Source organism: Camelus ferus, chromosome 5, assembly GCF_009834535.1.
Source record: "Camelus ferus isolate YT-003-E chromosome 5, BCGSAC_Cfer_1.0, whole genome shotgun sequence".
In the NCBI taxonomy this organism is placed as follows: Eukaryota; Metazoa; Chordata; class Mammalia; order Artiodactyla; family Camelidae; genus Camelus; species Camelus ferus.
In genome coordinates, this window is record NC_045700.1 from 89046946 (window position 1) to 89067730 (window position 20785).

General features: G+C 42.9%; 1 protein-coding gene across 2 annotated transcripts in view; it reads right to left on the minus strand.

Annotated features, from left to right (window-relative positions):
- DNER (delta/notch like EGF repeat containing) overlaps positions 1-20301 on the minus strand; it is a 264234-nt gene extending 243933 nt beyond the window's left edge. Inside the window, exon 1 of one of the 2 annotated variants that reach the window (XM_032480418.1) lies at positions 19958-20248. In XM_032480418.1, coding sequence (XP_032336309.1) covers positions 19958-20233 — 276 coding nt within the window. In that variant the 5' untranslated portion in view covers positions 20234-20248. Of the gene's footprint in view, positions 1-19957 lie in introns of both variants that reach the window. The other variant, XM_032480417.1, reaches the window with a different exon arrangement.
- Between the last annotated feature and the right edge of the window lie 484 nt (positions 20302-20785).

The following is a 20785-nucleotide window of genomic DNA, read 5'->3' on the forward strand; positions in this document are numbered from 1 at the left end:
CAGTAGGACCCTGGCATCTGCATTTTTAAAGCTCACCTAGAGCCCACCTAATGTGTAGCCATGGTTGAGGATCACCAATGGAGATGGGCAGGAATGTTTTTCCCTTTTGCCTATAAAGCAAGATATGCCTTACAGATGTCTGGTTCCGGGTCTCAAGGAATGACAGCCCTTTGCTCTCCTACAATCTGAGTAGCTTTGGGCAAATCATTTAACCTCCCTAAGCCTACTTTCCCATCTGCCTGCTAACAGCCAGCTGCGGAGAACACATCTCATTCACCTCGGTTTGCCCAGTGCCAGGGCCTGGATGGAACCAGCGTTTGATAAAATGTTTATTGTTGACGCAAGTGAAGCTCATTTTCTTTCAGTAAACCTTTTTATTGTAGGATAATTTCGGATGCACAGAAAAGCTGTGACAAGAGTACAGAGAGTTACCATACATCCCATAACTGGTTTCTCTTATAACTAACATCTTACACTAGTATATGCTTTTGTCACAATTAATGAATCAATATTGACAATTAAACCAACTACAGTCCATTCTTGCTTCAGGTTCCCTTAGTTTCTTCCTCGTGCCCTTTTTCTGTTCCAGAATCCCATATGACAGGCAGCCGTTATGGCTTCTCAGGCTCGTCTTGGCTGTGACAGTTTCTTCCTCAGGCTTCCCTTGTTTTTGATGACCTTGACAGTCCAGAGGAGTAATGGTCAGTTGATTTGTAGAACATCCCTTAATTAGGACTTGGCCATTTTTCTTGCGATTAGACTGGGATTACAGATTTAGGGAGAGGAAAACCACAGAGGCGCCATTTTCATCACATCATGTCAAGGGCACATGCAACTAACATGACCTATCACTGTTGATGCTGACCTGGCTGAGTACTTGTCTAGCTGCTCTTAAGGCTGCCCTCCTCCCTGCCTTGGCACACTGTGTTCTTTGGAAGGCAGTCACTATGCACAATCCACAGGTAAGGAAGGGGAGGAAGGCTCACTCCCGAGGGAGAAGTACATCCATGAATTACCTGAGATTCTTCCACACAGGTGACTTGTCTATTCTCCGCCATTGACGGATTGACTGATCTGAAGTCCTCTTTTCGAGTCAGCTGTGTGAACGCCTCTCCCACAAGACATAAACTCTTTCTCTATCCTAATAAGTGGCCAAGCCAGAACCTGGGTCTTCTGATTCCAAGTCTTATGCCTCCCACTACATATCAACCACTGACCTATTCCAATCCCTGGAATGATCGCTTTTGCTTCAGGGGCCGTTAACTGATGAGGGAACTTCAGCTCATTATCACCTGTGATCCTGCTATCAATTTAAATATCTGAGTCATCAAGATGAAATGCATAAGAAATAAATAATTCTGAACAGTTCTGGAATACCAGATATTGAAACGCATTCACATTTTGTAAAACTGTTGTATGTCACAATACTTTGAAACTACCTGATCCAGATACACTCTCCAATGCAGGATATTAAAATCACTTAAAAGAAGAGTGATAGAGATTAATATGGTGACAAAATTTACACAGAGCCACCATAAGACGTGCCCTTCCAGGAAATCCCCAAGAGACATCAATGGATGCAAAGAGGTAGAGAGAAGGAATTCATTTTTGGTGAAACATCATTCAAATATGAAGAATAGTCATAAAGAGAAGGGCTGTGGGCATATTGGGAATCTGTTGACTTCATTCTCAACAGCTACTACCCCTTGTTCTGAAAATAGTGTCCCAGTTTCCTTAAGAAAAGCCCTCCTTCCAATCTTGGTCCATGTGGTTTGACTGGGGTTAGTCCTGTGCTGGACACGTGACCCAGGCATGGACATTCAGCAGAAACCAACCCCAAGCCACAATGATTGGTTCAGAGACGCACATGTGACCCAAAGAAATCGACCAGAGCTAATCTCAGAACTTTCCAGAGCAACTGGAATGAGAGGCTCTCTGTTCCCTTGGGGTTGCTAGTATGAAGGATGGTGTGAGCCCGGAGCTGCCAGGGGACACCATCTGGAATTTGAGGATAAATTCAAAGCAGAGGAAAGCAGGGCCGACAGAAGAGGAGACTCGTGGCCCAGGTGATGCTATTTGAGACCTGACAACACAATGCCTATACTTTTCAGTCACATAAACCTACAGACTTCCAGTTGCTTAAGCTATTTGAATTGAGTTTTCTGTTGCTTGCAGTCTAGAAAGTTCTAATTAATAAATACAGTGTGGAAGAACTCTGATCTGGTCTGGTTTTTAAATCTGTCCCATTTTTGTTTTTCTCATCCATAAGACAAGAAAATTTGATATAACTTAATCACGAAAGTCCTTATAGGCGCACTTAATGCATTCCTATTTAAGACACTGTAGTGGGGCAGGGTATACCTCAGTGGGAGAGTGTGTGCCTGGCATGTACAAGGTCCTGGGTTCAATCCCCAGTATCTCCATTTTTAAAATAAATAAATAAAAACTTAATTACCTCACCCCCCAAAATAAAGGAATAAACAAATAATTTTTTAAAATAAAAAAATTTTAAAGACAAAAAAACTAGAATAGATAAACAAGATTACACTCTATAGCACAGGGAAATATATACAAGATCTTGTGGTAGCTCACAGTGAAAAAAATGTGACAATGAATATATGTATGTTCATGTATAAGTGAAAAATTATGCTCTACACTGGAATTTGACACAACATTGTAAATTGACTATAACTCAATAAAAAAATGTTTTAAAAAAAGACCAAAAAACTAGTAAGACACTAAAATGTCTACTTAATAAAAAGTAAAATACTGCATTGTACTTCTGGTCTGTTTATATGCATGCAAACAGACAAAATTCACAATCATCTTAAAATTAATACTTCTATTGTCTTTTAGCTATGGTCAACCAAATTACTGAATTTAATATTATAAGTGATTATGCAAGTTTACTATTTTAATAAAACTTATTTTATCTTTAGAGGTTTTCGCTAAGTTAAAATACAAAATTATACTTTTACCAGTTATTTCTGAAGGTGTTGGGCAAAAGCATTAAGCCGTGCAGGAAAACTGTTTCTGATCCAGATGAAAATGTTTTTTACATTATGAGTCCATCTGAAAACAATGGCCTGCCTATCTAAGATGTCTCTAAATCGCCAAAAAAATGACACAATGATTACAGTTAATATATCACCATTCTAAGTATTCCTCATAGTCCTCAACCGAATGGAACGTATTTCAGAACTGGGCTCAGCACTTGTACAAAGAATTGTTCTTACAGATTACAGGGTGAGCAGACCACCATGATAATGTGAAGCAAGCACTACATTTGTAGACAGGAGACTCCTGTCCCAACCATCTGCTGTGTAACCTTGGTAAGTCTCCAAGAACCTCTGTCCACTCCGGTCTCCTCATCTATCTAGCAGAGGAAATGCCTCCTCCAGAGAAAAATGAGAATTAAAAAAACCTAGAGGAAGGAAGCGCGAACACAGCCAGGGATGTAAGTAACTGAATATTGAGCTTGAATTTGAATGCTCATAAGAACACTTATTTTGTAAATCCCCACCCACACCCCTGCCCCAGAGGACTGTCCTTGGTGTTTGGAATGTCTCAGCTTAAATGCTTTGGTGAAGAGAGCCCTGGGCTCTGGATGGGGAGATAGCAATATTCAACTCCTGACTCTGACATTCATCTCTTTGGCCTTTACTTTCTTCTGCAAAATTAGAGAAAGAGCCAAAATGAATTCTAGGATGACTCCAAGCTCTAAAAGTCTGCGAAATGTGTTGCCATCTATCGGTTTGCAAACTCAGGAGCCTCCAGGGTGAAATCTGAAACTGACCCCTGAACCATGAGTGCAAGGCAGACCCCTCTGGTCTGGTAGGTGGCAGGTTTAATAAGCAAGAGAACTTAGGAGGCTTGTCTTGGGTGGCTGCAGGACAAGCAGATCTCTATATAAACCTTATAGAAAATTTATATAGAGTCACATATTCAGTCCAGATGGTCTCCACATCACATTGCCCCCTCGAGGCTATGTCCTTGAAAGTATCTCTCACTACGGGAACGGTAGGCAGAGGCACATGCCAAGGACAGGGGAGGGGTGAGGAGCCATCGATGCCCAGGTTGAGCCAGCGGGTCAACTAGCATCAAGTCATTTCAGTAACCTCCACATCACTTTAATCCATGCTCAGAAATTGCCAGTGAAAGGGTGAATTCCTTAGATTATTAATCTTGCTTAGAAAACCAGAGAATGCCATCTCCTCCCCGCTCGCAGTATTCTACAGAAACATGCTCCAGTGTCAGACGGTGAGTAGGACAGGCCTGGAAGATTCCAAGTCCTGAGAATGGAGGGACAGGTGGGAAGCAGAGGTTCACAATGAGCCCTTGACCTAAGGATTCAGTTGTCTCGTAAGCTTCTCTGAGCCACAAACTATCCAGAGTTGCCACAACTGCCAATTCCCTGAAGGCGGATGGTTTGTTTGTTTGTTTTGTTTGCTTGTTTGTGGGAAAAGGCTGTGCACTAGGGGCTGTACTGAGCTACTAAAACAACAAATTCCCACTCGTTTCTGAACCACAGTGCCCAAGTCCCAATCCCTGAGGATGTTACCCAGGTTCACACTGCAGGAACCAAGTAGCCTGGCAGTGGTTGCTAGGCAACAAGTGATCTCCAGCCCTGCAGCCCCGCTGGCCCATCAGCAAGCGCAGGGCGCCCCCACTGCCCACTTGGATTTCCCACTTACACTGAGCTCATTAAAACCTAGCAATGTAAGTGCTCAACATAAACCCACGTGAGCTAGTTCCTCAACAAGCAAGCGTGCTCAGATGGTATCGCAGCCCACCGTGCCTGCTGGGGAGGCCCCTCTCCTCCTTGTGATGTGCTGAATGTGTCTGATGGGTGCCAGGGCCTGGAGAAGGGAACTGCCCAGGGTATCTGAAGTCACCCAACCAGATGCCAAGACCTTTCTCACGCTGAATGTGGCCACTTACGAGCTGGATGGCCTTGCATAATTTTTTTTCAACTTTCTGGCCTCAGTTTTCTCCTCAGTGAAATGAAGCAACTGGACCAATGACACCTAGGGCCACTTATTCACAGTGGCTCACGTGCCTCTAGCCAGCTGTCTAATTAATTCTCCCAAAGGAGCTCAGCAGACCACAGCCTCTAGAATGAGGCCTGAATGGAGGGGCAGCGCTCAGGGACCAGGCTGAGCTGGAGAACCGAGCTCTCCAGTGCACAGGCCTTCCTGGGAGGGAGCCAAGGGAGGCTGAGCTCTTTCATGAAGAGACGATGGAGCTAAGCAAGTTCAGGGTCAGAAGAACTGGGGCCACAGACCAGGCCAGGAATAGAGTGTCTGGGATGCTGCATGCCCGGGCAAGGACAGTAGCAAGAACAATCTGCCATATGAATAGCGGCTAAAAGTTACCATCCCAGGGACGATCCCGGGGCTCAGTCTGTGCAAGAAGCTAACACAGATGGAAGTGCATTTGGCAATTCCTCAAAAAGTTAAATATAGAACTGCCATGTGACCCAACGGTTCTATTTCTAGATATAGACCCCAAACAATTGAAAATAGGTATTCAAACAATGCCTTGTACAAGCATGTGCATAGCAGCACTGGTCACAGTAGCCAAGAGGTAGAAATAACCCAAATGTCCATCAACTGATGAAATGACAAATAAAATGTCATAGATACAGGCAATGGAATATTATTCAGCCATAAAAAAGAATGAAGTGTTGATACATGCCACAATGTGGAAGATGCTCAAAACATTAAGCAAAGTGACAAGCCACCCACATACAGTCACATACGATACAAAGTATCAAGAATGGGTAAATCCATAGAGACAGAATGCACATTGGTGGTTGCTAGGGATTGGAGGGAAAGGGCAACCACTGATTAATGGGGACAACCCTTTTAGGGTAATAAAGATGCTTTGGAACTAGAGAGAGATACTGATTGCACAACATTTCAAGTGAACTCAGTGCCACTGAACTGTTCACCTTACAATGGTTACTTTTATATTATGGGAATTTGCCCCAATAAAAACAATTTTTTAAGGTAACATGGATCCCATGGAAGTACTTGGAATGGTGTACAGTAAAGGCCACATGGAATTATGAGAAACCACAGGACCCTTCAGGACTTTACTCTACTGCAACACACATAGCAGCCACTGACGTGCCTTTGTATGCATTAAGGATCTTTCTAATGCACTGCGGTCAGGGCCGTAAGAATAGGACTCTCTGGTACACATGGATCTTTCCAGGTTTCTGTTCAGGGGTTTATGTCAAGAGGCAAGCAGGCCTTCATTGGAGGGTCCGCCAAGGAAGCAGGTCTTGGAGGGGAGCCCGTATGAGAATAAAGACTCTATTCTCCCGGAAAGAAGACCCACCTTCACTGAGGAGGCCTTTTTCAAGGGATCTACATGGAAAAGGCAGGGAGAGGAGAGGCAGGGAGCCCAAAGACACAATCCCTGTCCACAGCCTGGTCACCTACTGCCGTCCACCTGCCAGACAACACCGCCTGTGAACCATATTCCTAAATATAAGGGAGAAAGAACAAAGCAATCACAAGGCCCCGCAGACTACTAGGAAAAGCCCAGGTTAGGAAGAAGGGCTCTCGGCCTCTCCTAAATTCCCACAGGCTCCGCTGCGGGAAAAAAACCTCTTCCAAGCGTACAAAACATCCCAAGTGTCCCCTGAAGGTGAGGGAAACAAGGGAAAACTCACATAAAGGATTTTTTAAGGTGTCAGTATCATCTTGAGCATAATTTTTTTTTAACACTCTTAAAGCTGAACATAATATCAATTTATTTTTCCTTAGGAAACAAAAAGAGTGATTTCCCTTCCAGTCAGTATAGCCCCCAAATCCCCGCCCCACCCCATCCTACCCACTCTTTGTAAAAGAAAAACATGATAATATTAAATTTACTTCTCTCCAGAGACTGTCTTTATTCCATTGTATATTCTTGCCTCCTTTGTCGAGATTAGTTGACCAAAAGTTTGTGGGTTCATTTCTGGGCCCTCTATTCTGTTCCATTGGTCCACATGTCTATTTTTGTACCAATACCCTGCTGTCCTGATTGCTGTAGCTCTGTGGTATTGTCTGAAGTCTGGACGAGTTATTCCTCCAGCCTCTTTCTTTTTCTTCAGTAATGCTTTGGCAATTCTAGGTCTTTTGTGGTTCCATATAAGTTTTATTACGATTTGTTCTAGTTCTGTGAAATATGTCCTGGGTAATTTGATAGGGATTGCATTAAATCTGTAGATTGCCTTGGGCAGTGTGACCATTTTAACAATACTGATTCTTCCAATCCAGGAGCATGGGATATCTTTCCATTTTTTTAAAGTCTTCTTTAATTTCCTTCACCAATGGTTCTCCAGCTGAGAGTTTATTTTTAAGCCTCATGGAAATGCAAATATGAGTTCTCATTTCTCTGTTTCTTTTATTATTTCTCTCATTACGAGCCTTTTCTACAGAAATAAAAGAATTTCCCTTTGCATAACCAAAAGAAAAAAAAAGAAAAACCAACAGCCAATTTTTTAACAGGGAAAATGAAGATAGAGAACCACAAAAATCCCTGATTAAGAGAAAAGAGGTTGTTCTCAGGGGCAAAGTGCTAAAAATATAACATGAAGATTAAAGCATAAAGGAAATTTGCATTTTGCTGAATATTAAGATGAGCTTTTTTCTGCCCAAGCCTGGATGAAGAACACTTTTTGAAATCAGACCATTACACCATCAAGAACTTCTAAGAAATACTCTATTATCCAATAATGCCATTAAAATTAACTTGGTGATTTTCACAAAATACTAAGAAACCCATGCCAATTATTACAAGGAAAATGTGCTGAGTAGTTCTTTAAAGAAAAATAAATGAAGCATCTTAATAAATCGGATACAGTGTTTCAGGTTCAAAAGAAGTTAAGACAAATTACAAGTATTTAAATATATGATTTAGAAAATCTATGCCAGCCCTTCTTAAAATAGACATAAACTGGGACTATGTTTAATTGTACATTCTAAAGAGACAACAGCGACAGTCCTATCAATATAAATCTTGGCCAAAATTGAATTTGTCAAAAGAAAATTGGATAATGCTCGAAATATTGTACAGTACAGTATTGGTATCAAACATTAGAATTCTAATTAAAATTTACTGACCCCCACATTGATGAGTCTGGCTAAATAACTAAAAATTCTAAGTTTCTTAAGGGCAAAACAATGAGCATACATGGAGTCAAAAGAAAAAATGAGAAATAGGGAAAAAATACTAACAACACAAAGAACAAAGGGCTAATTTCTTCATTAACAACAGGCTACTACAAGTCAAATTTTTAAATGAGCAACTCAAAACAAAATTAGGTAAAAATAAAAATGGACAGTTCATTAAAAATACTCTCTCTCATTCATAATTTTTAAAATGCTGAGAATCAGTGAGATACTAGGTTTCACCTATCAGTTAACACACAAAAATAAAATGTGGAATACCAGTATTGACAAAAATGTGGGTGAATAGGCATTCTCATATGCTGTTAGAAAATAAGCAAAATTGTTCAATCTTTTTGGATGGCAATTTAGCAATATTTATTAAAATGTTTTAATGTATGTAGCTTTCAACATACATATACATACACACATGTCATTGCATATACATAACATATAGTCATTGCAACATCATTTATAGTGGAAAAGTGGGAATAGTGTGCCTCAGTAAGGACTGAATACATAAACAATCATAGTGGAATACTATACAGCCATCAAAAAGAACACGTTTGCAGTGGGGTGGATACAGCTCAAGTGGTAGAGCACATGCTTAGCACGCATGAGGTCCTGGGTTCAATCCCCAGTACCTCCTCTAAAAATAAAGAAAGAAATAAACCTAATTACCTGGCTCCCAAAAAACTAAATAATCACTCTTCAAAAAATATCTTTAGAAAATTAAAAAAAGAACAAGTTTGCTTTCTGTTTTAAGATGTGATAAGATGTTCAAAATAGATTAAGAAAAAAGTTGCAGAACAGTATACCTAGGATGGTTTCATTTCATAGAAAACAGTTGCATGGATAAATGAATATTTACATATGCTTCATATGTGTTTATATGTACAGAGAGGAAAATGTAAAGCTACACACCAAAATGTGAACAGTGATTACTGCAGAGGCACGAAATCAGAAGAAGAAGTGTAGAAAGGGTAAGATAAATTTACCAATGGGCCTTTTTCACTATGTTTTTTTACAGGCTTTTAACATCCTAACACAGTTTGACAGTTGCTCTTAAAAGGACCCATGAAGATGTAAAACTTTGAGCTAAATTAATATTTTAAATGCAAGTTAATAAAATTTGCCTTATGTAATTATTTGTCAAGAATTTTAAATTGCCATTGACGAATCCTTCAGAATAAAGCTGGGAATCAGGGCAGGGATTAGTTAGGCTTTTTGGGAAAGGTTGCTAGATTTAGCAAATTAAAAAATGCAGAACTCCCAGTTAAATTTAAACTTCAGAAAAACAATGTGTAATATTTGGGACACATAGAAAACAAAATTCACTTTTTTCTGAAATTCAGATTTAAGTGAGCTTCCTATATTTTATCTGGCACCACTATTTTAGGGCAACTTCATGGTCCCAGGCTGGTTCTTGGTATATGTGTTAGTCCATACCCAGAAGTCCCCCATGCATATAACTAGCTTCTTCTTCCTCTGGGCCAATGATTATTTTATTGATGGAAGACTTCTTTAAGAATCTCATGAAACTTGTGAGCCATTCCGCAGAACATATGCATACAAAAGTTGGCATCTCAGAACATAGTCTTGAAACCATCAGAAGATTCCAGGTGAAGAACCCTAGTTTCTCTCTAGGTATGTATGACATGCTTTGCTGATTCTTCAAATTCTATGTCATCTCAACAAATTTAAAGGACTCACACAATCTGACTTCAAGACTTACTCTAAAAAAAAAGGCTTACTCTAAAGCTATAGTAATCTAGATCTTATGAAATCGGCAAAAGTTTTGATATATAAAGTCAATGAAATGTAATAAAATAGGTCCACATTTATACAGTCAAATGATTTTCAACAAAGGTGCCAAGATAATTCAGTGGAGATAGACAATCTTGTCAACAAATATTTCTGGAACAATTGGATATCCATATGCCAAAAATGAATAAAAACTACTCATACACTGAACTACATACAAATATAAACATTATCTCAAAATGGGTCAAAGACCTAAACACTAAACAATACAGTTCTACAAGAAAACACAGGAGGAAATTTTTGTGATCTTGGATTAAGCAAAGATTTCTTAGATAGGACACAAAAAGGCACAAACTATAAAAGAAAAAGTTGATAAATTAGACTTCATCGATATTAAAAACCTGCCCTTCAAAAGACACTGTCAAGAAAATACAAAGACAAGTCACAGATTGGGAGAAAATATTTGCAGGTCACATATGGAATAAAGGATTTGTATCCAAAGTGTAGAAAGAATTCTCACAACTCACTGAACAACTACTTCATCAAAGAAAAGGTATGGATGGCAGATAGCACCTTAAAAAACAAAATGTTCAACATCATGGGGGAGGTTATAGCTCAGTGGTAGAGCACCTGCTTAGCATGCACAAGGTCCTGGGTTCAATCCCCAGAATCTCCACTAAAAAAATAAATAAATAAATCATTTAAAAAACAAAAATAAAACTTTTTAAAAAGTGCTCAACATCATCAATTGTTATGAAAATGCAAATTAATACCACAGCGTGATGCCACTATACACCCATTAGAATAGCTAACATCTAAATCACCAACAATACCAAGAAGTGACAAGGATGCAAGAAACTGGAACTCTCATTTAATGATGATGAGAATGAAAAATGATACAGCCAAACTGGGAACCATCTTGGCAGCTTCTTGTAAAGTTTAACATGCACTGACCACATGACCCAGCAATCCCACTCCCAGGCACTTACTAAAGAGAAATGAAAACATATGTCCACTTAAAGACCTGTATGTGAACTTTTATGGCAGCTTTATTCATAATCACCCAAAACTGGAAGCAATCCAAATGTAATCAGTTGGTGAAAGGATAAGCAAAACTATGGTACGTCCATACAATGGAATACTACTCAGCAATAAAAAGAAGTTACTGATACATGCAACCATATGAATCAATCTCAAGGGCATGACCCTCAGTGTGCATGTTGTGTGATCTTATTTATATGATGTTATGGAACTGGCAAAACTATAAGCAAAGAACTCAGACCATCAGAGGCCATGGGATGGGGCTGGGATGGGGCTGGGAGAGGGCTGACCACAAAGGGGCATGAGGAAATTTATGGAAGTGATGAGCTCCTCTATATCCTGATTGTGGTGACAGTTACACAACTGTATTTCAAAATCATAGAAGTGAATGCTTATTAGAAGGGTAAATTTTCCTTAATTTTTAGAAAAGAGTCTGAAAAGTCTTTGTGTAAGGAATAATCGGGGAGGTCAGCTGGAAGTTAGAGAGTTTGGTTTTCATGTTTCCTATATAAAGTCTTTCCTTTCCTGGGGAATATACTGACAATATATTTAACATTTTTCCTGTTCTAATACATTCTATTTTGCTTGAAAATTAAGGTTGGGATTTTGCTCCAAATAACAAATTTTGGCAATCTGACCTGAACACTGTGAGAAACTGGCAATGATCCTTACTGGGCTGTCCTTTCACTGAGTGGTGATCAGCCCATTTTGCACAGACTCTGGGGTTCTGGTTTCCTGTGGAAGAGGCACCAGATCCTGCTCATCTCTTGTGATTACTTCCACTACAACATGCCTTCCATAAAGGAGTTTCAATCTGCCTCTGAAACCCCAAAGTAATTACAAATGCTCCTTTAAATTAACTACAAGCAGCAGTTAAGTGCCAGCATTGAAATTCTAAACGATGTGCTAGCTTTCAGGAACTGTTAGCAAAAGATAGCAGACATTTCTCTTTTCAAGTGTCTTTTTTAAGTACACTTACTTCATTGCTCAAATCCTCACTCTTTTTCAAAAGCCCTATGCCGTTCCTCTCTCTTAGGAAAGAAAAACCTTAACGTTACACAAACCCAAAGCATCCCTACAGAAACTAAAGCTGCCAGGACTGGACCTGCTACCAACCTTTCCTCTCTGATTCCTCTCCAGCCCTCACTTTGAAGGTCAGAAACGTGGAGCGGTTGGAGGCAAGTGCAGCAGAATTCTAGCAAAAACACTCTACTCAAAGCCACAATGCTGGGGCCCAGAGTCCAGACTCCATCCCTGAGCTGTAGGACCCCAGGTGAGTTTCCTTAGCTGCACAATGGAGAGTAGTATCCACTTTTTGAAAAAGAGCAGTTTGTGTGCACAGAGGGCCAGCTCTGGGCCAGGGCATTACAAGTTCCTCTCTTTACCCTTCCAACCCTCCTATGAATGAATGAGGAACTGGGGTTAAGAAAGCTAATACGATAAACAACAAGGTCCTACTGTAGAGCATAGGGAACTATATCCAGTGGCTTGCAGCAACCTGTAATGAGAAAGAATATGTATGTAAAACTGGATCACTAGGCTGTACACCAGCAAGTAATACATTGTAAATCAACTATACTTCAATAAAAAATAACAAGAAATGGATTAAATAGTAAATAAATAAATAAATACAAACTACTTTCACAGGAAAGAAAGAAGGAAAGGAAGGAAGGAAGAAAGGAAGGAAGGAAGGAAAAGGAAGAAGAAAGCTAATAAGCTTGTAGTGACTGAGCAGGGATTCTAAACCTTTAAATTCATACTCAGAACCTTCAGAGCTAACATTTCCTTTCCCTACTGCACATGCCTCCCCAGAAGCAGACTGTAACTCCACTGTCCAAACATATTAAACCAAGGCTGTTATGTACAATGAAAAGTTAAAGTCTGTCTAGGATGACTCTCAAGATTTAAGCAATTTGAAGACAAGAGCTGTTTATCCATCGGTGTATCTCCCACGAGTCCAGCCTCAGCACTGGGCTCTAGAACCTGGCTCCAGACACCCCTCGGGATGAAGGGACGGAAGGAGGGCAGGCTTCAGCTAAGTCCAATAAATAAAAGTGGAAAAATAAATTCTTTCCACCAACATTTGCTGAAATAGTCAGCCAACCTCTTCCTTCGTCACAGGCCAGATAAATATTTTCAGCTTTGCAATTCACACCATCGAATCCAGCTACTCAGCTCTGCAGTTGGAGCACATAAACCGATGGTACTTAAACAAATCGGTGTGGCCATGTTCAATAAAGCCTTATTGATGGACATTGAAATTTGAATTTCATATCATTTTCATGCATCCCAAAATACTCATTTTGATTTATTTCCAACCATTTTAAAATGTTAAAACCATTCTTGGCTGGGTGTCTGTCTGCTGTCTGGGTGCCCAGTGCTCCTCTAGTCCTCAAGTGTGCAGTCCTGGCTGGGGCCCTGCTCTGCACTCACTCACCCTGGGGAGTAGGGAGGGGCGATTTAGAGAAGCCCCTCCTCCTAAGGACAACTATGCTAAGACTCACATCGTGATAGTTGACCGACGACAGGTCAGCATTCAAATAAAGCAACAAATGATTCCATAAAAGCCTAGATGGCCAGCACATGCTCAGTTCACACTGTCCTCTTTTTTATTGAAGTGTAGTCGATTTACAATGTCGTGTTAATTTCTGGTGCACACTGTCCTCTTATTATTGTTTCTGGCATCTGCCTGGTAAAAGGGATACAAAGGAAGAACTAATGGAAGTGAATGCTGTGGAGAGTCAGCACCAAAATCCACATTTTCTAGCATCTTATACATCACAACCAAAGAAATGAATCTCTACTGATGGAATTTTAGTCTTCTTGAGAATCAGGTAGGAAAGAAATGATTTTTTTTTCAGTCCAAGGGAAAAGCATGAAATAAACAAGACTGCTATTATAGATACGTATATGGCTTCCTTTTATTAGGTGTCCCCTATGGGCCAGTCACTGGGCTAGATACTTTTCTAAGCCACAACAACCTTCAAGGTTGGCATCAGAGTCCCCTTTTGACAGATGAGGAAACCAAGCTGCAGAAAAACTACTTACTTACCCGAGGACACTCAGAGCTGGATTCCCCCCTAGGTCTCACTCCCATGCCTGGACCCTTAACATGGCAGCACGGTCACTCATCAGTCTCCTTCATGGAGACTTCAAATCCGCTTTGAGATACAAAACCTTGGCCATTTGAGGAGAGGGTAGGCCAGAAATTCCAGGCCCTTCGAAACTGGATGCTTTTGGACGAGAAGGACCAAGAGCAGGTGGGACTGTCTTCTTTTTTTCTGCCATGTGCTTCTTGCTGTGCAGGCTATGGGGGGAGATGACAAGAGCCTAGCGGGGGCTTCTCAACCCTGGTCACACAGTAGACTCACTTGGGGACATTTAAAGATCACAGGTGTCCAAGCCCCAAACCAACCAATTAAGTCAGAGCCTGGGGGACGGGAGACAGTGGCACCCGGGCACTCATTTTTGTTAAAGCTCCCAGGTGACTCTGACATGCAGCCAGTGTAGGTGAAGGGAGAAGGGGGAATAAGGAAGAAATTCTATCCACAAAACTTGACTGTGCTGTTGGACTTTCTGTTCAGGGGGCAGATTCTATAGTCCCCACCCTTGGGTTAAGCAGTGCTGACCACAGCTGTCCCCTAAATCGGTAAGACCTAAAAATATACTCAGCATTCTGTTTTCCGACTCAAACATCCTTCAGCTTCAGATAGGTTTTCTTTCCTGTTTGATGCTTGAGAAATGAGGGCATAAACAGAACCATTCTGGATGCTATGTCACATGAGAGGCTTAAACAAAAGAAGCTAAAGGCAGAAGTGTGATTTTTGTCAGGTGGCCAAGCTGAGAAAAATGATGTTTCCTAAGAATGTACCAGAAAAATAAAATAAGAAAATCACTCCATTTTAACAGTACTGAGAAAACCAACCATTCTTTTCCTTTAGTAAAATTGTTCAAAGAATTTTGACAAGACTTGTTCGTTTATTTCAAAAGAAAACCTCACTTCACTGAGAATTTTCTGAGAAAGTATTCGTCTATTTCCAAATAAAAAGAATTACATATTTATCAAAATTTTAGTACAATAAAAATTTTCCATTTTTAAAACTGATGTTGTAGCATAACTCATCCTACTAGGGAGGAAGAGCTGAGTCTCTTCATGGAGGGAAAAGAATCACAGAAACTGAATAAACTGCTGCAATCACATTTTATATGAGAAACACATAATCCTTTCCCTAGTCTATACTTTGTATTTGTGCAACATTTTACTTTATTTTCAAAACGTCTTTAAAATTCATTCTCCCAACTTTTTTTATTAATTGCATCTTTTCTAAAAAGAAAATAAGACAAGCATTATTAGTCCACTTTGGAGATATAAAAACTGAAGTTCAGGGATGTTCAATTACTCTCTCAAGGTCACAGAAAGTTAATGGGCTTCTATTAACTGGCCCTGTTATTTTTAGCTGAGAGAGAAAGAAGCAATGTCCCTTGACATCTCAGCTAATATAGGACATTCTGCACAAGTGTGTGTGTGCATGTGTGTGTACGTGTGCAAAAAGCCCAGTAGAGAAGACCGAGCTGTGCAAGGAGCTAGAATTGTTTCTTTGTTAGCAAACTTCAGCCAGAAATGGATTCATCTGAGGCAGAACCATTGTTTCAAGTCAGCATGTTTAATCAAAGAGAGGATTATCGAATCAGCTTAGTGGGTAAAACTGCGTACACAAGCCCCTTTTTTCTCCAAGTGCAGAAATCGACACATTTTCATTCTAATCCCAAAGGATAAGATTCCTAGGGAACAAGACATGAAAAACAAACAAACAAACAGGTGTCTGATTGCTTGAATATTTGGCAAAGAATTATTTCATTAAAACAAAAAGGCTTTACAAACAAAATAATACAAATGTAAATCATCTTTACATCTTCCATCTGTAAATACCTTTGATGGAAGGCCCCATGGAAGGAAGGACGGCTCACCGGAAAAGAAAAATCTGTCCAGCAGCTGCCACCTCTGATACCTGCCTGCTTCCCCAAATGAACCAGAAAGAGAAGATCAACGGCCTCAATTTTTTTTAAATTTGAAATGTGACATTTCTGCAAACCCATCAGAAATATGTGTGTTTCTTTTATTTCGTGCCCACATGCTTGTCACCACGGTGAAAATAAATTCAGCCAGGACCCAGAATTCTAACCCCAAGAGAAGGGCCTGCTTGGTGGGTGGCATCAGAAGAACTTGCTGTGTCTTTGTCATTCGTTGGCTTTTCCCTCCACTGGGCACAGCCATGCAAGCTGTGTTTGTCTGAGAGCAAGACCAGACTCAGAAATCACTCTGTCCCCTGTTTACTGATAAGACTCAAAGAGGTTACAGAGCCTATTTTAAGTCTCAGCTAAAAACGACAGGGCCAGGGCTGACTTTCATCTCAGCACCCTTCACACTCGACAACTTACATCAAGCCAGCTACCAGCTACCTGGTTCAAATCCTACACTTACTAGCAGGGTGACCTTGGGCCGGTCATTTAACTTTTATGCACTTCATCTAAACAATGGGGATGATGACAGCACCCAGCTCAGAGGACACTGCAGGGACTGGTGAGCCATTAGGTGTAAAGCCCCTGAAACAGCGCTGGCGCATGGCAAGTGCTTGAGAAAAGCATTAGTCATTATCAGCAGCAGCATCGTCAGCAGCATCGTCATCATGTCTCTGTAGATGAGATTTCCACATACATTTTTAGAATCCATTGAATCCTCATGACTTAATATGTTTAAGTGTGTCAGAGGACTTAGAAAGATGCATCTTAAGATGTATCCTAAGCACGGGCAAGGGTCTGCATGGTTTCAACCTCTCGCCAGCACCTAAGGAAGGAGCACCTAAGATTTCTCATCAGCTTGCCTAGATGTTGGCAGAAGGGGTAGAGGGACAGGGGAGGCTTAAAAGCTGTCAGCAGTCAGACATCAAAAAAACAGAATCAGACTCTATTACCAGCCCTGTGAGGTAGAGCCCATCCTTGAAGATGAGGAAACTGAGACTCTTAAGATCACCTGTCACGGCAGCTCAGTCTCAAACCCACATGTTCTCCCTTCACACCACGCAGTCCCCAGATCCTGTGAGTTCCTGCCGCCGGCTGATACAATAAGCACTGCCTGGACCCATGGACTTGCCCTAATGACAGTCAGCTGACCACACAAAAGCTGAAGACCCGGGCAGGGTAGAGCTCAGTGGTAGAGTATGTGCTTAGCATGCATGAGTCCTGAGTTCAATCCCCAGTACCTCCATTTAAAAATTAAAAAGGTAAAAAAAAAAAAAGCTGAAGATGGCCTTAATCCATTTTAATCCCATTTAGTGATTCATGGTTTTCTTAATTGTTTCCACAAAAGAAGAAGGGGTGGGGTGGAAGAAAAGAAAGAAAAAGAAAAAGAAAGGAGAGGAGGAAGAAAGGGAGGGGAGGAAAAGAAAAGAAAGAAAAAAAGAAAAGAAACTTCAGAGTTAGATTTGTATGTTTCCATTGCTAATATTATTGTCTTTGTAGTTGGGGGGCGGGGTGGTGACACTTCCTGCTTCCCCGTACAGGCAAATTTCCATTTTCAATGTATCCAGTGAGCGTGAGGTTCTGTTTCAGCAACCACACTGTCTGCAACGGCTAACATCCATTTCCCTTCTCTGTAAGTGAGTATGTGTAAGGGTTTTTTCCCCCCGTTTGACTTCCCTATTGATGGCCTTTCCCCCGCCCTCCATCGAAAATGAGCGTCTCAAGTGTTACTGCAAGATCATGAAAGATTAAGTTAAAATGATGAGGAATCAATTTTTTATGGGTTTATAAGGCTCTGAATCATCTCAGTCAAGTTCTTCTGGGTAACCAAGCCAGATCAGGTTCCAAATTTGCTAAGGTTTCCCGTTAGAATTACAGTTACTCTGGCTCTCTTCAACTCGGAACTCACAACACCCAGCATTGCTTCTCCCCAGGTGATAGCGTTCACATAGCTAAGACTGTCTCAGATGGGAGCTAGAAGCCCGAATCTGTTTTGAACCGGTTGGTTCTGCAATATCTGTGTATTAGTTCATGACTTGTGTCTGAATGAAAACATTATATGTCCACCACTTAGGGACAAAAAATATTTATACTGTTCTGTGAGTCATCTTTAGGAAGCACTAAAGAGGTCTTTCTCTTTCTCGAAGATTTTTCATACCTATTTTTAGTCACACACACAAAAAACCTCAGAGTTGGGTTAAATTCCCAATCTCCAGTCTTTCTTCCCATTTACTTAAACTGATGCATACCCTAACGTACCTTCTCCAGCCCATCCCTACTACATTCCGAGTCCAAATCAACTACTTCTTTCAAGGATGGATTTCAGACATGTAAATATAAGAGCAGTTTGACAGAAGCACTCAGGCAACTCATTTCTTCAGTAAAAGTCATGTAAATCATCAATCAACAGGGGAAATTAATAAGCAAGACTTTGTCCTAATGGTCGAATGGCTGTAATAGGCATCTCCCCAAAGAGCCCTCCTGCCCCAAATCTGCTCCACATGGTCACATGACACACACTCATCATTATCATCCTCCTCCTCCTCATTCCCTTTGTGGGAATTAAACCTTATTGGAACCAATTAACAAAGACGAAGAGATAGATCAAAGAACCAGACTGACATTGAAAACATAGATTCAGTTCGATAATTTGCTACTAATGAGAGAAAAAAACAAGATTCTAAGAAATAGCCCAAATTCTGTCAAGGTCGAGTTTCTCAATCCCATTTACTTCTGTTAAAAAAAATTGAAACCTATTTATTACATTCCATCATATCAAATCATATCATATCATATGTGGCCTCTTCCCCACAGAAATAAAAGTGCATTGGAGCATTTTCAAAGTAACTCTTGGGGCATTTAATCAAATTTATATGAAACAAAGTTTTCCAATCCAAATGTAAGAAAGAAAGCATTGGTTCCCAGATATATTCCACATTCACTTGGTTTAATACAATCGTTTCAGATAAATCCATTATTTGCCTGCCCTGGAATAGAGACTTGGGGATTTTCTACCTGCACACACAGGTCTACCAAATAGCCTATTTAAAATGTTGACGTTAATAGGTTAGTAGGTTTGACCCGAGCATTCACAATCCAGCCTCTTTTATTATCATCTGCCAAATTCTCTTGAAAATCCCAAATCCACCAGCAGCAGCTGGCCATCTCCCATCCCTTGCACCGCCCCACGGCTTCCTCGAAGCCTCCCAGTGCCCTGCTCACGCCCTGGCTGCTCACCTCAAACGTGCGCCTCCAGGGGCATCCAGCCGGGAGGGTGACACACCAAGCCCCACTCACAATGTCCCCTCGAATGCTTCCTACTGCTCCAACACTTCGTCCTAAGCTCAGAAAGGGCTGGTCGCAGGCCGCGGGTAGCCAGCTGACCTCTCGGCCTCGGCTTCCGGCTGCCTTGGTAGAGCCCTCAAAGGTGGAGGATAGGAAAGAAAGTCCCGGACCCTCTGGCATGGAGCACGCCATTTCCTGCCTCCTATACTGCTCACCCTCGACACACGCAGGGTCAGCGGGACAAGGAGCAGTGGCCATCTGGACACTGAACATCCCGCCAGGGACGCTCGGAGCTGGCCCCTCTGCCCTGCCAGGGTGAGCACAGAGATCCGGCTCTAACGGAGTGTGGCTCCGCCCGGGCCGAGAGGGGCGCGCCACTTGGTGGCTAATGGTCGTGCCAGGAGTACCAGGTCTAGTGTGGCTGCCGGGCCCTGGAGTGGTGCGCCCCGAGAGCCCCGAGCTGACACGGTTGGAGAACTAAAGTGGACAGAAAAGCGACACTTGTAAGGTTGGCCAGGGGTCTGCATCCACGCGGGCCAAGAGTCCAGACCCATCCCCTTCCCGAAAGGGTAGAAGTTCGTGTCAGGCACCCTGGAGAACCGCGCCGGGCAGCGTGCAGTGCCGGGCGGGGAGAGGTTTCGGGTCCCCGGCTGGCGCCCTGCGCCGCGCCCGCCGCGTCCACTCACCTGGCAGTTGGCGCCGGAAAACCCGGGGGGGCAGGTGCAGCTGTAGCCGGGCTCGCCGGCGGGGGCCGAGGACTGCGGGCCGGGCGCGGGGCGCTGGGTGCACACACCCCCATTCCGGCAGGGCTGCGCGGCGCAGGGGCCCGGCACCAGCAGGGGCGCGGCGGGCACCGGACTGGCCAGGCAGCCGCTGTGGGGCCCCGCGCCGAGCAGCAATAGTAGTAGGACGGGCGCAGGCAGCAGCTGCGCGCCGGGCGCCGGGGCGCGGCGGGGCGGCATGGCCGACCGAGCGGGCGCGGAGCGGGAGCCGGAGCTGAGGCGCGGTGGCGGCGCTGGCGGCGGGAGCGGCGGCGCTGGCGGAGAGAGCGGCTCTGCTGGGCTCGGCGCCTCCTGCAGCTGCGGGATCCACGGTTCCCGGGGCAACGGCGGGCGGGGCCTTTGGGGCGGGGCAAGCAAGGGGGCGGGAAAAGCGGGGGCGGGGCTCCGGACTGGCTTGGGAGGAAAGGGGAGTGGGGACCCTTCCCCACAGGGAGTTGGAACAGGAGGAGCAGAAAGGCCGTCAAGGGCTTCCAGCCCTAAGACGAGCGGTCAGAGTCGTGGGTGTGTCCAAAAGACCCTGAGGGTGGCAGCGCGCCTTGGGGGGAACTAGACGGGGCTCGGGAAAGAAAGGGGGTGGAGAGGTCAACGCAGGCACGGGAAGGACTGTATGGTCTCCAGGTCAGGAGCAGCAGGGCGCCCCCCATGGGCGGGACAGGGGCGGGCAGCCGCCCTGCGCGACGAAGGAAGGGGTGGCCCGACTGGCAGCAGCCGCCGGCGACCTCTTGGCGCAGA